Genomic DNA, 18,739 nt, shown 5'->3' with positions numbered 1-18,739 from the left:
TACGTGAAAATGCTCCAGTGGGGACAAGCAGCCTGTCCAGGGCCAGTCCCACTGTCCAGGGGAGGTGGGATGAGGAGAATCACAGGCCAAATTGTCCACACACGGAGCAGGGACTCGGTTGCATTTCAGCAGTATTTGTTCAAACGTACGTCAGAGAACCATCACAGGTTCTCTGCATGCACAGGTCACCCCTGTGCACTTCAGCTCCTGGATGGTGGATTATCCAAAGCAGCTCAGGTCTGACCTTATTTCCTTGCCGACCAGTGCTGTCTGGCACGAGAAGCTAAGTACCACGGTGGGAAGAAGCCAGGGGCTATTTCCTCTCCTTCCTAATCACTGCACCCACCGCAGATAAATGTGCAGCAAGACCATTCCCAAAGTCTGGAGTACTGGAAACTGGCCTTCAGAAATAGCTCCATCCTGAGCACCCCAAGCTGCAAGCTGAGCTCAACCCCCTGCCTAGACTGAAGCTTTGCACCTCTGTCTTCAAGACCCATCTTCCCGTGGCAGGGAGCCCTCTCAGCAGCCCAAAACTGGAATGCTGCATGGGGCCAGGGGTGGGCTGCCCCTGCGAGCCAGAGAGGAGATGCAAATGGAGCAGGAGACTACTGAAGAAGCAGAGACAGACAGATGCTTTTACACTTCAAAGGAAACAGGGCCCTGTGAGGCTTTCAGGAATACGCACAAATCGATAGACTCCTTTTAAACACCAAGCACATTTGCTCAAGTGTGAGGCAATTAATCCCTGAGGATGGAGGCAGGACAGGGCCATTAACAGACATACGGGCAGGATGAAGTGAGGGATGAGAAACACGCGGCATGGCTCCACACGAGACTGCCAGCCCAGCCTGATGAGTTGGAAACCTTGCCGTCCTGGCCTAGCGTTCTCATCCGTGATTTTCAAAATGCCCTTGTGTCCCCAGGGGCTCTACAGGGAGCACCTTAGTATCATTTAGCCTATGTCAGTGCAATGCTCAGCGTATCCCTTTGGTGTACAGGGAGGTTTTGATCATATCCCTTCCACTGCTCAGTTGCTCACTGCTTTTATCCCTGGAGAATGATGACTGGGGATGCCCCGAAGGACACGGGAGGGCTGACTTACGCTTGCTGAATCTGCAGCAATTCTCATTTCCCCCTCACCTGCATGCTGCTGGGTGGTGCCCGAGCTGCTCTGGACATCTCTGTCTCCGCAGAGCCCCTTCTAGATGGTAAAACAGAGCCAAAACCAGATTGTGGGCAAGCAGAGGGCTCGCTGCTCAGCACGAACAGAGCCAGCATGGGGACAGACCCTGCAGTGCAACAGAAATCAGGGCTGACTCACCCCCTTATACTCTGCACCATCATTTCCACGCAGATCTACTCTTAACCCACGGCCTCCCAGGTGCTGGTGCTTTCCGACTCTACAGACGGGAGCTGGAGGAGTGACGGTGCCAGCATGCAGGAGGTCTCTCCTGTGAACAGCTGCTGTTTTACGTGTACAGTCTTATTTTTCAACGAGAGGCAGAGATACCAAAACTGAGCAATGTTTTATGCCTGTCTGCATGGCTGATGGCATGCCTGTCCTGTATCGCTAGCTACCCATGCCCACTCTCCTTTATGGAGGCACAAAATTTTTCCTCTTCAGTAAAAATAGGAGAGGAAGAAATAAAAATCTCAGCATGTCCCCAAAGAACTGCAGGAGATGGAAATTAAATCCATCCATTACACTCACCAAGCAGGGCGCTGTCTGGGCAGGAACACTGTAGTCGTACACCTGCACATTCAAAGAAAAAAATGGAGTATCACAGAAGTGTCAGAGGCAATCCAGCACCCTACAGCAAAGTACTTCATGTCATAAAACAAACTCACATGACTTGGAAAAACAAAAAAAGAACAACGCTAAATCAAGCTGAGCAGCAACACTGTTCCTCACAGCTGCAGCGCCTCTCCTCACCCCTGCGTTGAAGGATTGCCTCACCCTTGGTTAAAATTTTGTCTGATGCTGCTGCTCAGGCCCAGGTCTCGAGAACACTTCAGCATATTTTCTGGGCAGCGCACACCGCGTGCTGCAGGGAGCACGGGCTCCAGAGGAGAAACGCTTTCTCGACTTGCTTCATTTTGTCCTGTGAGCCCGCAAGCAGCTGCGTTACCTCTCCCTGGGTTTCTCCTGCTCAGATTTGCTGTAATGTCTAGAAGCCACATTTAAACCTTACTACCTCTCTGCAAAGCACAACAGCGAAACCAGCTTACCTGGAGTTGCCGGGAGCCAGGCCAGGAGCGCGCCTGCTTCTCACAGCCGGGGGAACCGAGAATCGAGCCCTAGAGAAACAGGCAGAAACAGGCACCCCACAGAGCTGCAACAGAACAGCAGCGAAGTTGTGCCTCCGAGCACCACAGGAGCCCAGCCAGCCTCTGGGTGGGCTTTGGGGCAGGCGTCACTCAGGGCAGAGAGGGAAAGTGCGACAGACCACCCCCTCCCCATGCTTTGGGGAAAACCCTTTGTCCTCCCTTCTCAGCTGGCCCTGGACAGTTTTACCCCCTCTCTCTTTGCTCTCGGCCATTTACAAAGTAAGTTCAGGCTGAGGGTGGGGAAGCAGGTAAGTGAAGACACCTGCACCCCACACATTTGGCCACTGATGAGTGGGGAGAGGGGGGCTGGCAGCTGCCTGCAGCTCCCGGGCAGGAGGTATTTGGCTTTGTGCCGGTCCAGCCCCGCACGGCGGGTGACGGCTGCTGTTTGTTGTTGTCAGCCAAATGCTGCATCCCCCCTGCTAAGAGGCTCCGTATGGGATCCCAACCTGGGGCTTGTGAATTAAGTGGCTTTTAAGCTCTGCAATAAAAAACCCCATTTGACTTGAAGAATGTTATTATTCCTGGAAGGGGGTTTGCGCTGCTTTCTTGGATTTGCTTAAGGTGACACAGTACGTACACTGACCAAGGAAATGCACAGCAGGAGTCTCCTGGGAGGCTCACCAAGGACCAAACGACAGACACCCCCGCACTGGGCAGTCAGGTCAACCCAGAAGGAAACAACAAGCCCGGCTCAGCCCAGCTGTATAGCTACAAGGAGATTCAAGTGCCCCAGCCCACCTGGGCAGGGAAACACTGCTCCCCAGCATGTCCCTGTGCCTCCCCGCAGGCAAGGAGCCTCCCTGGGCCCCCACTGAGCCCCCGCAGGGACAGGCAGACCCTGCTCCACACCATGCACATGAGGACTCGCTGCCGATGCCCCATACCGCAGAAGGTGCCAGTGAGCAGTGCTCCCTCCGGGCTCGGCCGGGCCAAGGAGGCCAATCTGATGGCACCAGACAGCTAGTTTGGTTTTCACCAGCTGAGCAAATCTCTCTCCCTCCAGCTCCGGGAAATCAGATAAGCTCTTACTGAAACCAGCTGGTAGCTTCTTCTGCAGAGCCAGAGGGTGACCGAGTGGGTACAAGCGCGGAGGCCACATCCTGGGCCAGGTGAGAGGGGACCCTGCACCCCTAGGAAGACTTGCCGTATCTTTTGCGAGGCATGGGGAGAGGTGGGCACTTTGCTGTGCTGCAGGGAAGCACCATCACAGGTGCCTCTCCCGAGCCTGCAGCTGCTCACCGGGATGCGGCTGTCTGTGGAAGAACTGCAGCATTGGCAAGAAAGCATTTTTCTGCCATTCCCATCTGCATTGAAGCAGTGTCAGACAAGGCTTAAGGCTGCAAAAACCAATAGGAGAAACCAAAATAAATCAGGATCTTTACTTCCCACAGGAAATTTACCTAGACCTCATTTATAGTCCATTTGCTCTCATCCTTATGTAACTCCTCTGCAGGAGAGGAACAGAAAACACAGAGAAAATAAACAATTTGCTGCAAAGAATTAGTGCAAGAGACTGAGTCACATCTAGCGATGCAAGCAGATAACCTGGGGCTCACTGAATACGCTGCACAGAACAATGAACTCCGAGATAAACAGCATGTGTCATGCATGTACAAACTGGCCCCAGGTAACGTGACTAAAGTGGAGCCACTGGTGTGCTTGAAAGAGATGCACAAAGAACACACTTTCGAGTTTATTTTATTGCTCTTAACGGCCTGCCTTCCGCATGTCTCATTTCCTTTTATTGAAGCTGTCAGAGAGGCATTACATTATCTCACATGCGTGCAAAAACAGCGTTTCGGTTGAGCTCATACAGACTTTTAAATGCCACAGCTGAAGAAAACAAGACAGTGGGAACTGCAAAGGGAGGAGGCAGCAGCAGAGTCCAGAGCACACACCTATGGGCAAAATTTCCAAAGGCTTCACAAACCAGCCAAGCCGCAGTCTCTAACCAGAGACAGGCGAGTGAGGGAAGTAAAGGTACTTTTCTAATAAGCTGGATGATTCACTGAAGAAGGGCAAGGAGTCCTGCTGCAACAGAAGGCTGATGAGTAATTAGTGGCTTGTCCTGGGCACAAGGCTCAGTCTTTTACCCTGGTGCAGAGCCGCCTGCCAAACCAGCTCTACTGATAGGCCCATGAGGCAGCAGCGCTTGCAAAGCTATTCTGAACGTTTGAAAAAAAGAACATTACACCCGTATTTGCACAGGGGCTTCCCTGTGCTGCCCAGTTCTCCCCAGTTCCTCATACTCACCACAGCATGGTTTTCATCCTCATTAGCACCCTGTGATGGAGGGAAGTACAGCCCAACTTCAAAGATAAAGGAACCGATCTAACCAAGTTGCCTGCGAGGGGGTGCATTACTTTCTCTTTTCTTGTTAGCGTGGCCCTGGCAGCGATAACAGCAGGGTACCAGGAGTACTGCCTCCGCTCCAGAGACCTTGCAGAAAGTACCACCCCCAGGGTCCCCACACGTGGGGCTCAAGGCACCAAACTCCCTAGCCAGCCTTCTCATCCAAGATGTGGAAAACAGCGGTGGCAAAATCAACTACTAATGGTCAGAGACAGAATATTTTCCTCATCCACAGAGGACAGTCCTTTACAGCTGACCAGCCTTCACGCAGCCGGCATTTGGACAGCAGGAAATCACAATATTCTGGGGTTAAAAACAATCTCCTCCACATTTTTTTCCCCCACCCAGATTTCTTTTTAGTGAGGCACTCGCATCCACATGCATGTCATGCACAGCAGGTATAAACCACTACTGGCCAGGGTGCTATGAGAGGAGAGGCTAATAGGGTATTATCTACATATACTGTGGTGGAGTCTGACCTTTATTTAAACGTTGCACATCTCACGCCCATCCTGTGAAGCCGAGGGGAAGTACTTGGCTGCTCTGTACGTATCATAATTGTGGTACAAAAGCAGTTAGAAATACACTATTTAAATAAGGAAGTAGTCATTGTAGTTGAGTTTCACAAATTTGTAGGGCTACTTTTCAGTCATTTTAACAATAATAAACACGGCTCAAAACGTCTATGCTATGCACATGCACAGTGCTGACCTGGTACCCGAACAGACCAGCGCACAGCCTTTCCCGGTGTACCTGCACACGGGTCCTGATGCACCGGTGGTCGCAAACCCGCCCAGGTCTGCTCATAGACAACATCTTGCCACACACAAGCACGCAAACGCACAGAGAAAACCATCTGGCATACAGGCTAAATGACACACCTCACTGCCTACTGATGGCTGCAGGCCACGCAGCAGTTTATTTAAAGTGTTACAAGAAAACATTCCCTAAATAACACCTAGGAACATGTCTATCCTCCTTGAGAAGCAAAGAGCCTATCTCAAACAAGACCCCATTGCCAGGGCCATTCCACCACTTAGGCAAACAGGGATGCTTCCCCCTTCTAACACGAAGATAAAAAGAAATCCTCTTTGCAAGGCAGCGTGCAGGCTGCTCACTGGCAGAACAGCTCCTCCCCACGATGGGACCACAGAAGTAAGGGAAGTGAAACTGCCCTGATAACTAAACATGGAAGCAGATCCCTACAGACTCCCAAACAGTGGCAAGATGACTTCACTGACCAGCCTGGGAGGTGCTGAGCTCACCAGCAATGCAGCACGCGGCCCAGGGTCTACAGGGTATTAATTAAAAGTAAATGCCCGATGAACAACGCCAGGCTGGTGAGAACTGTCTATTGACAAAGCTTGCTCAGAGCCTAGCGCGGTAACCACAACTATAAATTATATTCTCCAGGGGTGGCAGGCGAGGGAAGAAGGAAGAAGTTCACAGTGAAAGATTTCCTTTCCCTCAAAAGGAAGAGGTTGGAGTGACGCAGCCAGCACTGCTGTTCGTGGCCCTGTTTCTGACAACCACAGGCTTTTGGAAACCCCCAAAGCAGCCCCCCACATTCTGTGAACAACCTCCCTCCACCACCGGCAGAAAGAAGAGCGTTTCACTAACCTCGAATCTAGGGGTGACAGAAGAGGGATGGGCACGGGGGACACGCAGACACAACACACAGCCTTGCTGCCGCTTCTCCTGCACGGGACACACTCTTCCCTGCCTGCATGACCCACTGCTGCGCTCCAGACACACACGCGTTGCTGTGTATTTTACTCTCGTATGCTGCTGGAAGAAAGGCAAGACTCTAGCTTTAGTTTGACTATACTAATCCTGCTCAAGGGGGCACCGGGATTGCTTGTTTTGCTCATCTTTGCAACAATTGTCTACATCTTCTTGGCCACCTGGACGGCTTACTGAAACTCCTCAGCCCCTATCTCCTTGCACGCAAGTCCTGGGAGGAAGGGATTTTGGAAACTGCCAAATGCGAGATGCAAACAGCCTGGGACTGAGAGTTTGGCAGCTCTTTAAATACTGCTCTCACAGCTCCTGTGGTTTCCTACTCCCACTGGGAAAAAAAAACCACTGCAGAATACATTGATTCAGCCAGACCCACACTGACACGGCCAGGGCAGCCACACGTTTAGCCATTGCTTGTGAAATACGGTGAGGGTTGTTGTGCAAGGAGACAAGGAAGTGAAGGTGTCCCACGCTACCGCTTGCAGCAATACCTCTTTGCCTACTGTAGGCAAGGCTTCAAAAGGTCCACACCCCAGAGCAAATTTGATCTCATTTACAATTTTCTTTTAGTTTTTTCATTGGGAAGGGTCTTCCCCGTTCACCAGCAGGCATAGGGGAACAGAGGGTACTGGCTCCACTCTGCCATGGTCCCATGGGCATGTCCTGGAGCCCCCTGTGTATTGTACTCTGTGGAGAAGGCAGAGTAGCTCATTGCCCTGTACTGGCTGTGGGAAGGCACCATCCACTGGCTGAGGCCTTGCTCAGTGCCGTAGGGAGTGTACATGGGTGCTCGGGCCCCGGCTTTCCCGACAGAGTCTAGAGCCATGTTCACAACTCCTGTGTAGTCCTGGGGAGGAGGCAGAGGCGGGGGGAGTGGAGGCAGGTTGGTGAAGCCCTCTGGGAGCTGTTTGGAGTCGTGCTCGGGTACCGTGGCGAGATCCAAGGGGTGGCACCTTGCCCGGAAATCGTTCAAGGTTGCGGCATCACGGGTGGGAAGCTGCTGGCTGTCCCCGGCTTCGTGGAACCTGAGCCCCAAGGGCAGAGAGAAGAGCGAGTCAAACCTACTGCAGCGGAAAACCACTGAAAACCCACACAGATCCCCTGGGGAAAGGCAGCACAAGCTCTTAGCATGCCCTCTTCCCCTCATCTACTGCTTCATCTTACTGTTAGTGTGGATTTTAGTCCAAGCTTCACTGTCACTCACACAGAAAAACTAAATGCCAGAGAAGGTAAGCCCAGACTACTCTAGTTCTGTCTCAGTTCTATTTGCAACGATAAGAAGAAGGGGGGGAAAAAAGAAAAAAAAAAAAATCATTGGAGTTCTGCCACTCCTCCAGCATGCTTCCTTCAAAGGACAGGCAAGTTCTGCAGTACAGAGAGCTGGCTGGGAGAGCATTTCAGGACAGGGAACTAAAGAGCACTACTAAGACACGAGTACGTGCAGAATCCGTGGGTTTGAAGTAACACAGAAAGGCTTTGTTGTGGAGCTATCTCCATGCTAATCTAGCACCTATCACCCAGGTATGCTGTCCAACAGAAAGGCATCCTTCCTCACTCCCACTGGCTGTTTTTCTTAGGAAATACCCAGTAGAAGAGGAGGAATCCCATCAGTTAAAGGGTGGTTTTGGACACGAGCACCGGGAGGTGGGACTCACCGATATGTCTGGTAGGATGGCGTAGGCACTTGCTGCTCTCTGGCCAGACCCTCCCTCTGGTCAGCTGGCACGGGCGATGCTGCAGGAAAGGCATGGCTGCCATTCTGCTCCGAGACCCAGAAGGGGTATCCGCTGCTGACCACGATGGGGTTACTCTCTTCCTTCACATCTGCGTTCTCATCTTTCTCAAAATCTGACTCACAGCAGGGAAAAGAAAGAATGGAAAAAAATGAGAAGGGGGAAGAGAGAGCCAGAGCTCACAATGGTCTGTTGGCAGCTGCATTAATCGCAGGATGGTGGAAGGAAGCATGCTAATACCTCTTCTGCAGTCATACTGCCTTAAGGGACCAGCCCTTTGCAGCTTTTTTCTGCCCTTACACTGTGGTGTTCGGTCCTGCCCTGTCTCTCTCCTTAGTTGTGCTACTGCAAACAGCACCACGAACTGGAGCAAGGAATGATCAAATTTAAAAACCACCTAACAGAAACAGTAAAGGTTTTTCTTTTTTTTAATGGTATCAGTTCCCCCATCTGCACCACAACCCAGCTGCACAAACAGCATCGCTGGCACAACTGCACCGACGAGAACCAAGAAGAAAGCAACGGGTGATACTGCAAGCTCATATCAGTATTGAAGAGAAAACATTATGAAAGCACAGCCTACGATCACACGCGGTCACAAAGCGTGGCTAGGCTGGGAGGCTGGTGAGAGAGTTGATGAGTCGTCAGTAGTGACAACCGACTTGTGAGCAGGGTCCTGTGGATCACTGCCAGAAGGAGTCAGAGACTCAAAGCCATCAGAGACACAGCACCCTTTAGGGACTCTACCCAGCCCGCTCTCCCCAGGCAGGAGACACAGCAGAGCTATGTCGCTATTTCTCTTCCTTCCTGTGGCCTGGGCACTGTTTGGAAATCATTCTCTGGGTTTGTTGTGATCAATATTACCACGTTCCTCAGCACTGGACTCCTTTTCCTCAGGCAGCTTCCTCTTCTGGCCCTTAGCTGGACTAGGCTTCTGGCATTTGGCTCGTCCTTCCCTGGGAAAGAAACAAGACACGGGGGTAGCTTGTATGTAACCTTTTTCCCTAGATAAATATGCAAGGGATGCTGGACAAGCCTGGAAGACAAAAGGATGGGATGAACCTCTCTGCATTCTGTGACTCACACCTCTCCTAGCAAAGCACCCTGATGGGCCCGCGGGGAATACTCTTGCCATAGTCGAATTACAGGGTTAGCCATGCCGCTGCCATCAGCGTGCGCTTCCAGCGAGAGCCCTTGCCCCACGGGATACTGGGGATAAATCGGTAAAGGGAGTGCCCGCTTCATGTTTGTACAAAAGGCACAATCAACATGGAAACTCAGCACCGGAGGTTGTAAGTGTAGTCTGATGGTGGATGATACTATAATCTATAAACTACATATAATACTATACACACAGGTACGTGCATAGTAGGGTGGGTCTTTTGCTTGTAAGCAGCTTGCTTTCTAAATGGAAAATGAGTCTAAGCTTAGTCAGAAATGATCCTATTAGGAGGAGAAAGAAAATCCATGACATTTTCAAAGTTTAAGTAAAAAAGAGTCAGTTTTGGCCTTTTTCACCAGGAAATGAGATTTTTTTCAGGCATAAAATAACACAAAACAAAATCTCAGATGTTTTCATAACATTTTGTGTTTGGAAAAAAACATTTTTTCCTTCTCTATTGCCAATCTATGGTTGCATTTAAGCTTTTTTTTTTTTTTTCATCCACTGGCTGCCCTCAGACCAGACCGAAGATCTCACTGGTATTGGCATCCATCTTCCCTCTTGCAGACAAAAATCTCCTGTTGGAAGAGACGCTTTTACACACACAGGGAAAGGAGATGAGGGAACCTCCAAATGTCAGAATCAAGCTGATCTCAAAGAGACACAATGATCTACTGTGGACCCCTGTTATTGCTGCTGTTCGCATGTCGGACTCCAGTCTAGCTCCAACTTGCAAGGGAATGCAGGCCTCAAATTTGTCACACCTCCCACATTTCTGTAGGAAATTCTGTATCTTCTCCCACTCCCCACTCCTCTTGGGAGGAGGCTGCACGGGGGGACATGGAATCATTCCGAGATACAGGCAAACGCAGCGTGCCCAATGCAGCAGGCTCTGCAGAGCTAGCTGGTACAGTTTTGCTCAATGGCCTTAGGTAAAATTCACAAGTGAACTCCAGTTATAAATAAATTAAGATGAAAAAACACTTTACCTTCGAGTGTTCTTCCCATGCTCGCGGAAACCTTTAGCAAATGGATTGTTGTCAATCTTGAGCTTTGTAATCTTAAAATAAAAGGAACAAGATTCAGTATCATGGTGACTGGTTGGGTTCTTTACTGTTTCAACACCTTCACCTCAGTATTTATCACAACAGCTTGTCTGAGGGTTTTGGGCATGCTCTTGCCACAGTATCTGAGCTCTCCCAGCAGCTCCCATTATTGATTAGGAACAGACAGACAGAGAGAAGTGACTTTGCCAGGGTCAGCATGAATTTGGGTGGGATTCATCTGACTAGAGAAATATACAGGGTCAGTATCTATATCTGGACTTTTGTTCATACTTTTTACTGCATTTAGTGTTCTGTTATCACTGACAGCACACTTAATACAATTAAGGTGCATGATTCATCTTATCCCAGAGTAGATGTTTTCCATAGGAATCATAATGTGCCTGTTTCTTTCCATTGTCCATCACAGGCGCCCAGGGTGACTAGCTTGGAAGGAGACACCTTCCTCTACAAGATTTCTGAAGACAGAGTATTTAGCAATGTGTCCAAGGGCAATACTTGCACACTGTACCTGCTCATTCTGGTAGGCAGTAACAGAAGTGAAGACAGTCTCAGGGAAGCTGAAGACTTGGAAGATGCTCCAGCGGACACTGAAGAGGTCATCTGCCTGCACAATGTGGAAGCGAGGCTTGTAACGGTGCATGGAGTGGAGGATGATCTGGCACAGAGACAGACAAAGGAGAAAGTTTCCACGTGCAACCACTGCCAACACACTGTGCAACGTTTCCTGTGGAGACTCCCAGGACATCCATTTCAAACCAGGGATGCCTGCCTGGGACTGGTGTCTCCACCATGCCTCTATAGTGACAGTACAGACTAAAGCCTTCCCTCACAGGCAGCTAAGAGGGCACAAGGGCTGGGCTGAGGAAGGGAGAGAGGGCACTGGATATGTTTTAGTTTCCACATGATCTAATTTCTCACAAATCTCACTTATTTCCCTTAAAATCCATCTGCAATGAATTCCAGGAGAGCACAGCACAAAGGCCAGCTACAACCTACATGCCCATGTTGATCCAGAGTGTTGTTGGTGAGCTTCAGTTTTTGGAAGGAGACAGGTTCTTTCATCCAGTGGCTGCCAGGAGCTGGGGAATCTGGGTGGACGTAGGTGCGACAAGGGAGCTGGGGCTCTGCTTTTCCAGCAACTTCCCACTGATCTTTATTCCACTGTGAAGGGAAAGAGAGAAATCTAGAGCTTAAAAAAAACCCCTACTTTCATTACAGGAAAGCCCCAGCAACTTTGCTTCACTGTCAATTTAGTGGACGCCTCTGAAGCACAGTCCTGAGAAGTAGCAGATTCTCTCTTATGAGCCATGATCATGTTACCAAAACAGCTCCAAGTTGAGGCCTATTTTTCCTCCCTTTCTCCCAACGGCTGTCAGAGAAGTCTGACATTAATCATGATTAAAATTGTACCGCTTACAATGAAAGTTAGTTACCTTTCCAGCTGCTCCTCAAGCAAAAGTGACAAATAACTCCAGAGAGGCATAAAATCCACCAATTATTTCTGAACTTTGTCCAAAGACAATTTATTTATCAGCCTGGCCAGTGAAGCATAAAGATTAACCTATTTCAAACAAAGATGGAAGGAGAGCATAACTTCTATTATTTAAAGTACTTACCTTGTACCTGAAGTTGTCCATTGGCACAAAATCTACCAGCATGAGGTACTTGGCATATGGGATTAAGCCAGAGACTTTGATTTTGCATTGTGGAAACATTCGTCTGAAGGAGAAATTAAATATACAGTATAAGGATTTCTCTATAAAGTGGATATTGTCTAATGATCAAGCAGCAGGTCATATTTACTCGCTATTGCGCAAAGTTCTGGTAGCAGTATTTCTATAGGCCAGCTACTGAACATTTTTCTATCTTACTGATGTACTGTTTAATCCTATGGGCTTAGGTGCAATAGGCAGGGCAGCAGTCACCGACGGCCTGACATTGTTACTGCTTTTGTTCTTCTGATTCCTGTAACACAACAGCGGGAAACTTAAAGTAAAATATTTGGAATTTGCACGTAGTTCCAAGCTTTCTGCAGCTACCACAGACCTGGAGGATAGATTAGAGCATTTTCTAGCGTGGGTAGAAAATGTGCTCTCATCTAAGGGCACATCTAGCTTTCCGTTCCAGTACTCCCTGCCACCACTTTCATCTTCTGACTCTGCAAAAAAGCTTTGACATCTACCTCCCTACCCAAAGGGATTACTTCAGCTCACAGCAGCTTTGACATAATACATTACAGTTTCACAATTTCATATTCTTTCACTGCAAGCTCCACAATGCATGACTCATTTAAACTTTAGAGTAGTCTGCACACAAAGATCATTACTATTCTACGCCATATTCTTGTCTGCAAATGCAGACTCAAAACTAGGTATTTACTGCTCAACTGCTGCTGCCTGTGACTGAGGCAAAGGAAGCCCAGAGCACTTTCCAGAGCAACCTCGCAGCAACAGGAAGAACATCAGTGTTAAGTGCTGAGATAAGAGTACAGAAGTTTTCTCAGCGCATCAGCCCCACAGTGACCTTTTGCATTCACAGTTTGGATTTCTACGACATCCTGAAAGTGCATTTCTTCTGCCAGGGGCAGGGAGACGTGCATAATTGGCTAAAAAACTAGTTTAAGGGCCACCATTCAAAAAATGAGCACTCAGAGATTTTGTTAACAGCTTGGGGGGGTATGGTGTGGGCAGCTGTCCTGCTCCCCTCACCTGCCGGATTTGGTGATGATCATCTCAGTTCCTATCTGATGAAACTTCATCCAGAGACCCATGTCCTCGAGGGTGACCACAATGGAGCTCTGCGGGTAGGGCTCCAGGCTGGGGGAAGGAAGTGCCTCACATGGTGTTTTCACGTCTACCGGGAAATAGAGAAAACGGTAACTTCAGACAGGCAAGAGGGGAGCCGGCATGAAGCAGCCTCTCCTGCTCAGAGGCAGGGCCCCGAGATGGAGCACCCACGTTGGCTCTCCCAATAGCCTCCAGTGCCAGCTCCCTCCAGTACAGGCAGCTACCGAATTTCACATGCTATTGTAACAGACGGCATCTATACATCTGGCTGTTCACTCCTCCCGTTTGGCCACGGTACACCTCAGCCCCAAACCACTGCGCAGTGCACAGCACTGGTTCAGCTCAGGGAGCTGAATGCCGTGGTTTCACCCATCAAGGTCCCAGGTGCTGCTGAGAACTGGGGAGTCTGTGCCACAATAAACCTCTTAAAAGAAAATCCATTATTTTTCTTCAAAGGCTTTTTGTTACTTAGTAGGCTCAGAAGGCATAAAGGCTTTTCCAACAGGTTTGGTTTTAGTTGATAAGTTATTTTGTAAAGATTTGTGTGTTGTAAAAACTCAACTTGACTTCCTTTATTCCAAAACTCAGACTGGCAGGTAGCCACAATCCACTTTTAATCCTGCTCCGGTATGATCAGGGTTACATAAAACACTTTACCAAGAGAATAAAATGAAAGCTGAAAGGATTGGAAAGATTTTAAGTGTACCAGTGGGTAATGGGGGAAAACAACAGACAGGTGGTAGCAGAGGTGAAAAATCTCTCCAGAGGACAAAGAAGGGACAGACAGGAGACCCTAATGTAAGTGAAGGCAAGAAAGGGAGGTGACAGAGCCAGGCCATGGAATATTCTGAAAAGAGGATGGCTGGTCTGAACTGGACTTGGAGATGGAGACCACCGAGGAGCCTGTGACAGCGGTGGAAGGTGCCTCTTCAGTAACACACCATGGCACATCGGAGGAGCTGCCTGCAATATGCCTGCACTTTCTGTTACAGGCAGAGGACTAACTACAGTCCTGTGGAAGAGGGGGGAACTACTGGAGAAACTGTCTTTGGTGTCGATGGTACCCACCTCCTTGGTAAAGCTGTTTGGATTAAAAACCTCCTATAGGAGCTCTTAACTATATTGTAACACACGCAAGATTGCTGCTGCCATACTGAAGCCCAGGCAAAAAAAAAAAACCAGTTTCATTTTAGGTCAAAACGTGGCCTGGTATAGCACTGGTGGACTTACTTCATACCCAGTAAGGCTTTACAAACGCTGCCCTGCGGTCTGAACGAGGTATTGATAAGCCTGCTCGACTTGGGGGGCACTCACAGCGGCAGTGCTGTCCTCAGTTCAGTGCTGGCAGGCCACTTCTGCTGGGCGATGCATTATCAGCCATGCATGGCTATTTGTTTAAAAGGGAGATTTTTCTGCCTCTCAGCCTGATCAGATCTTATTCAGAGCATATCAGAAATAAGGGAATTTTCACCTTGTTACAGCTTTCCTGAGTAATGTCTTCAAAAGAATAAGCATGAAAAGTAAACAACTATTTCCAGAGAAATGAGCTTTTTTTCAGAAAGCAACATTTTTCCACAAAAACAACCCAATGCGAGTCTAAGGGGTTCTTCCCACAGTATTAGGAAGTAAAAAACATTTAAATGCAATTTTGTCAGTTTGTAAAAGTCTTTAGGCATTTTAAAAAATATCCTCTACCCTTTTTTCTGCTTTGATCCAACATTGATGAACTGGCTAAGAAGTGACACCTAGTTTGCTCACTAAGATTAGCCTGTTAACATCTTCTTACTAAAGCTTCCCCCATATCCTCTTGCAAAGACATGAAAGCTGCCATGAGACGATGCATTCGGTAGCTCAGTGCAGCACATGTATCAAAAGGAGTTACAATAAAATTGGGCTGATTTCCCACAGGAGTCATCCAGTCACAAATACATGCAAACAGATTTTGATTAGCTAGACAGATGCTCACTCCTTCCCCAAATGAATTTTACAATTAGCATTTTTGTAAGCAAATTCCAATGCCATTAAATGAGACTACAACAAGGCAGATCTCGGGAGTCCTTCCTGAGGGGAGACTTCCAATGAAATCAAGAGGAATTTAAGTGAAAGCAGTTCAATACCGAATTAAAAATCAAAGGCAGATGCTATAACCTGTTTTTCACCAAAAAGAGTCCACACTGCACCTGTGTGAGCGAGATGCTACAGGAGACAGGGAAAAAGAGCTGTGCATACAATAAACATTGCAGCAAAGATTTTAAAATGTAGTTAATGTCTTTCATGCCGCAGGTTTTTGTGTGCACAGTCTGAGGCTGAAAAACAGGACATTAACAGTTTGCATGGGGATCTGGACCCCAGCAATGGTGTGAGCTTGCTAATGGATCCACACAGCTGACTACACAGTCATGTGCAATTGGCTTCAGTGGGATTCTGCAGTGGTGGATCCATTTGTAGGATCCACTTTGGATTTTCTTCGCAGAGCCAAAGGCTAGCCTGCAAGGCACTTCAAATTCACTCCTAGTTTGTGCCTATGTAACTAATGACAAGACTCACACACACATTCCCCCCCACAAAGATACCTGCATGTTGGAACTACAGCACGAAGAGGTTTGTGGCAGGGTGTCCAAGCACTGAACGGAACATGTTAGATCTGTACTTCTATTGCTTCTTCTTCTATGTAACTGATTTTTTATTTTAAGTATTATTTGAAAGAGATTTAAACATTTTCCAAGAATTTTAGTTCTAAGCTATTTTAAAGCTATTTTAAGTTCTATTAAGTTCTATTAAGCTATTTTAGTTCTAAGCTATTTTAAAAGTATTCATTAGTATTATCATTGTGGTGGTAACACCAAATGTGGCACATTTTAAAACATATTCCTTATGCCAAGGTTAGGTTGAAAAGCAAGATAGCTGCTATGATAAAGGCACTGAAAATTAAGAAATCTTCAATCTATTTCATGCTTGATTTTAAAGTCCTTATACAAATAAGAGCAGTTTGTCCTTCAGTTTCTGTATCGAGAATAGGCTGTACATATCCTTTTCCTATCTTGGAGATGGAAAGGACAGAAAGATGAATGAGAGTCAATTCAGTAATGCTTAGGGGTGGGGGGGCGTGGGTTAAGATCTTTGGATAGAAGATGCTAGAGTACAATCCACTCACCTCAAGCAGTCCCTCAATTAATTGTCAATTACTAAGACAATGTTACGATGTCAGAAAATCCGTTGCAGACTTCCCACAAAGTATGGGATAGGGTTTGCAATACTGGGAAAACTCCAAGGTAAAAGGTATGCTTCTTACCTTCATTATAATCAGTTATTATTACATTTGTTGCTGTTAACTTCTCAATGAAGAAGTCCAACACTAACAGCTATTCAGTGTCCACAGGGAAGAAATGCACATCAATATATAAAGCTATCAGAGAAATTAATCTTGCCAACAACAAAAAACCCCCCATGTTCTCTGATCTTATAAATGTCAGTAGAAACACCCCGACCCTCTGGAGGGAACCCATTTCTCGGAACCAGAAAGCTTTTTGGCAATAACGAAAGTATGGTGTTTCTACAAATGCAATGGCTTCACCACTCAAACGCACCCCGTCATCGCCTGGAATATTTCTGCTCTATGGGGTCGTACACCAGAAACAATTCAATAAGAAAATGAGGCGACTTCTGCAATAGCTGGAATCTTTAACATGATAAAATACCGTAATACAGCCTGTGATTTTTTTGTTGTTGCTCTTTTGCTTTTAAAGTAAAAATTCTCTTGAAGTGGCAGAAATCAGTATGAATCAGATCAACACAGTATGGACTGCTTTATAAAAACCCATAAGAACGGTGAAGGTGGAAATTATCTGAGTCATTGCACATGTATTTTGCTTATGAATGAAACAACACATTGCAGAGGTAGAGAAAGGAAGCTGAGAATACCCAGCCACCTCTAACGCGTACGTGAACTGCATACCTGAACTAGGTAAATAGTTGTTTCCTTCCGATGCAGAGTAAAACCCAAGACTAAATTTGGGTTTCAGTTACTGACAAATGCAGTACCTCTGGACCGGCCCTTAGTTTTCCAATGCACATCTGTCACTGGGCCCAATCTGATCATGCAGAAGAGGTTAACAACATGCCATGAGACGGACTGATGAAGAAAAACATAAATAAAACCCGAAGGAAATCACAAAAATCCTGTGTTTGGGCATGAACCTGGTAGAGGTGGGGTATGCCTGCTTGGGGTTTATACTTTCAAAGGGCAGAGAAAAACCAAAGGAAAAAAACCAGATAATTTGTATCAGAACTATTATTAGCAATATAACAAATATTTCCAAACCTTCTGCGGCCTTCAACCTGAAGGAACTCAGGGTACTTTGCAGACAATATACAAATAACACCTCTAGCCTTCAATGCACAATCACATTGCACAAGATGATACGGATAAGGGAGTTTTGGGCACAATTGTGAGTAAACCTTTGCTACCTTACAAAAGATCTTCCAAGGCTCACAAAGAACACTCAAAACCACAATTTCTTATCTATTCCTACCAAAAAAAAAAATTTTTAGAAATCCTCTCCAGCCACACACGCGCTACTATAAATGCTGGTAACCCTTCAGGAGCATTTGTTCTCTTTCTAAAATGATTGTACGCTTTTGGCATAAGTCTAGGATCTTTCCACGCAATAAGGAAAAGGAGGGAGTCCTTTACCTACCTGGTAAAGCTTGCATTTTTCCATGTACTGTGGAGTCTAGGAGGTTGCACAGCCGAGAGAGCCACCAGAGTTCTTACAAGGGGAGCCAAAATAGTCCAGTTCAAAAGCAGGTCTGATTTCCTGAAGCAAGCAAAAGCCCTTCCTTCTGAGATCCAGTGTCAAGAGTGACCGGAATGAGGATGGGACTCCAAGCGCAGCTAGCCAAGGTGAGTTCCTGTTTTATGGAGGCTAATGAGCAGGGAGGAGCTTCTTGCCAGGGCTGTCCCCTTACAATCCTTTGATGTCCAAAGGGACAAAGAGAGGAAGGATCTGCAGCAATGGCTGGGACTAAGGGAAGAAAATCAAAGAGAATTAACATGGCTTTGACATACAGGAAACCCTACAGGGGAAATGCACCTTGATTTACTGCTAACGCACTTTTAAACAAATAGAGACAAGACCAAAAACATCAGTTGAAGACTTATCTACAAAATAAAAAAATCCCTTAAACAGCAAGCAGGAAAAATTTCCTTCTTGCTATTCCACGGATTTGATATAATTTTCATCTCCAGAGCACAGAATCATTTTACTCTTGATTTCTGGTATCAGAATCAGGACTGTATCGAGCTTATTCCTTCCCAAGTGGGTGATTAACAGTCTGTGGTAAAGTTTGCCCTCGCAACTGGGATGCAGCAGCAACGCATTCATTCACCAACAGATGTCTTCTCCACTAACAGAAATAGATGTGATGATACAACATTACTTACCTACCCAGTCTCTGCATTCACAGCCTTTAACTGCACAGTTAATTTTCCTGCTGCGCTGTTTTTCTATGGCAGAGTCCTCGCTGCTGCACCGCATCCGTTCTGAAGCTCAGAACGGAGGGTGCTCT

General features: G+C 47.3%; 1 protein-coding gene across 1 annotated transcript; it reads right to left on the bottom strand.

The window, feature by feature from the left end:
• Window positions 1-4,026: 4,026 nt before the first annotated feature.
• Window positions 4,027-17,884, bottom strand: LOC143167530 (T-box-containing protein TBX6L). Its single transcript, XM_076353035.1, has 9 exons — window positions 17,869-17,884; window positions 13,094-13,238; window positions 12,002-12,104; window positions 11,382-11,546; window positions 10,894-11,040; window positions 10,308-10,378; window positions 9,021-9,112; window positions 8,079-8,271; window positions 4,027-7,448 (listed from the first exon to the last, which is right to left on the bottom strand). The coding sequence occupies exons 1-9, from the start codon at window positions 17,882-17,884 to the stop codon at window positions 7,022-7,024; spliced, it is 1,359 nt and encodes a 452-aa protein (XP_076209150.1). The 3' UTR covers window positions 4,027-7,021.
• Window positions 17,885-18,739: the final 855 nt, after the last annotated feature.

This window comes from Aptenodytes patagonicus, chromosome 15 (assembly GCF_965638725.1).
Source record: "Aptenodytes patagonicus chromosome 15, bAptPat1.pri.cur, whole genome shotgun sequence".
NCBI classification, from domain to species: domain Eukaryota; kingdom Metazoa; phylum Chordata; class Aves; order Sphenisciformes; family Spheniscidae; genus Aptenodytes; species Aptenodytes patagonicus.
This window is presented reverse-complemented; position numbering and strand designations above follow the sequence as displayed.